Genomic DNA, 2,698 nt, shown 5'->3' with positions numbered 1-2,698 from the left:
ATTTTTTTCTTCCGATCTTTTGAAAATCACGTGATCGGCTCCGTTCCCTGATCACGTGATCGGATCGGGACATCTCTAATCAGAACCAATGCCTGACATGTTTTGGACGTAATATGGTCTGTTTACATTAGCAAGCATCGCTAACACTCAGAGCTAACCTGTACTGGTACTGTACTCTTTAGAGATTTGGGTACGAAGGAAAAGGGTTTTGTTTTCTGACACTTTGTGAGTCTCCTGACACCGGGGACACATGTTGATGTATAAAAGACATCAAAAAGTGCATTTTGCATGATGGGAGACCTCAGGAACGCTCAGGAACGAGCACCCTTTACTGTGCCTCTTTATTGGGCTGCAGGTGGACTAGGTGTGTATGTTGCTGTGTGTTAGAAAAATCTCACTCGTCCCCAGCTTGAGCTTCAACCTCAGGATCCAAGTATCTGTGATCCTCTCCAGAATGGAAGTAGTCATCACATACAGAGCATCAACTAGTTCCTGAACAGTGTCCTTCACATGCTGATATCCAAGAGAGGGAGTTCCACAGTCACAAGATGGAGGAATAGAAAGCAGTATTCAATGTTTACTTCAGATTAGCTCCACGTCAGAAATGATCATGCTTGTCATATGTCTCTCTCCATAGAGGCTGAATCATCATGTTAATCACATAGCTATCATATGCCTCAAACAGTCCTGATGCTCTTCTAGGTCATCACACATCCTGTCATGTTCACAGCTACAGTTGGGATACCTTTGTTAGCATGTTGCTCTGATATTGGTAGAGGACACTCAGTGTTTCCCCAACACTGTTTCCTCCCAGGTGTGTGTGGTGTACTGGGCGGTGATAAAGTCGTGGTCTCGGGTGCTGGTTGAGTCCATCATCACGGACTCAGTTTCCTGTCAGGCTCGATGCCTCCTGGTGGACCACGGAGAGAGACTCGTCGTCCCCTCAGACCAGTAAGACCCGAGCGTTATGTGAACAACTCCCGGTTTATCAGTCCACATACAAGAGGATTTTTATGGCCCAATGTTTAATTCAATTACAGCTTTTTGATGTATTTATCAAAGCCTTTTTCTTAAAGTATTAGTGCTACACGATTTGGGAAAAATAAGTAATTGGGATTTGTTTGACTTATGTTTCAATTGGGAAATGATTCATGATATTGTCAGGACTGATTCCATTATGATTCTCGTTATTTTTTTGTTGATTGCTTTTGCTTTAACAGGATCTGTATCAATCGAATATGGTTTGTGAAGTCTGTAAAATACAATTTATAGGCTTAGTTATCTGTCACTGCAGCTCCACAATACTTCAAATTCGCAATTTAAAACCCATTTAGCCTTTTACAAATGCTACATTTCCGTAGATTTGGAGATTACACTATCCTATGTTGAACTTTCGCTAACATTTGGATTCACTGTGCGGCCTTAAAGGGTAACAAATAAGGCCTGACATTTTAATCCTGGAGGCAATAAACCAATAATGTAGAAGAAATTGCAGACCTAAAAAAAAAGGTTTGTGTGTCTGAGCTGTTGCTGTTGAACTTCTGTGTTGTTGTTTTTTCTGACAAGGATCCGGATCGCTATGCTGAATTTCCTCCAGCTGCCTTTCTGGGTGAGGAAGTTTCACCTGGCGCGAATCAAACCAACAACCCTGCGAGTTTGCGTCCACGAGATAAAGGCAGGACTCATGTGAGAGAAACTTAATGCAGCACACACACACTGTATGGGTTATCCACACACATCCTTTCCTCAAGTAGAAGTACAGATACTCGTGTTTAAAAATACTCTGGTAGAAATACTGACTGAACAAAATGTTTGTCGCTGTCTGTCTTGTTGACCATTACTTTAATAGCTGAGACGAATATGTAATTTTGGATATTGGACAATATGAATAACATTTGATTTGAAAGCCAACCGGGCATATCGCTACAGAACTGTAAAATAAAAACAGGGTTCGTACGGGTGCTTGAAATCCTTGAAAATGCTTGAAATTTGACGTGGTGTTTTCAAGGTTGGGAAAGTGCTTGAATTTTGGGAATGGTGCTTGAAATTGAGATAAAGTGCTTGAAAATGTAAATGCTTTACTTTTACAATACATTTCTGTCTGACTGAATAGTTCGCTTTTTAGATTAAAGGAAAAATAATTGCTTCACTTTTACATAAAACCGCTCCGCTCAGGCCTTCCCGCGCTATGCGCGGGACCTACAAGTGTTTGTGTTTGTGTGACCTGGGCATTCTGATGAGTGATAGATGACAGTGTGCCAGGAGGTTGCTGTTTCAACGAGCGTTGGCTAGCAGAAGACAAATACAAGCCATGGCTAAGACGAGGGTCAAGCCCACGAGTAGCCTCAGCAAAGTTTGCAAAAAATTAACGATGCGAGAGTCTGCACTGAGGAGGCACATGAAAGGTACGCCGTAGTAGAGCATTTTAGATTAGGCTAACGTTGCATGTTACGTTTATTTAAGCTAACGTTAGCAAGCTGAATAGTGAACTCGATGAGGGATAATAATAATTGCAGGGGACAATCATTTCAGACGAGCGTACCTATGTTAATACGCGTTACAGTCGCCTTCCTGTGGTGTTCAGAGGATGAAGCACTCACTTGTAATTCAATCTATTGATTCGACACAGAGCGATTTTGAAAGAAATGTATTTCTACTGGTAGTATGTTTCGTGCCTAAACCAAATGACTTGCTCTAT

General features: G+C 41.6%; 1 protein-coding gene across 1 annotated transcript; it reads left to right on the top strand.

Annotated features, from left to right (window-relative positions):
• Positions 1-814: 814 nt before the first annotated feature.
• On the top strand, positions 815-1,690 carry LOC104955552 (putative ATP-dependent RNA helicase TDRD12; the record flags this gene model as incomplete). Its single annotated transcript, XM_010782900.1, has 2 exons — positions 815-951; positions 1,567-1,690. Coding segments are annotated over 2 exons (261 nt in total), but the record flags the coding sequence as incomplete, so codon positions are not given.
• Between the last annotated feature and the right edge of the window lie 1,008 nt (positions 1,691-2,698).

Source organism: Notothenia coriiceps, unplaced genomic scaffold, assembly GCF_000735185.1.
Source record: "Notothenia coriiceps isolate Sejong01 unplaced genomic scaffold, NC01 NC01_scaffold00000615, whole genome shotgun sequence".
Lineage (NCBI taxonomy): Eukaryota > Metazoa > Chordata > Actinopteri > Perciformes > Nototheniidae > Notothenia > Notothenia coriiceps.
Note: the sequence above shows the minus strand (reverse complement) of the source record. Positions and strands in the feature narration are given on the sequence as shown.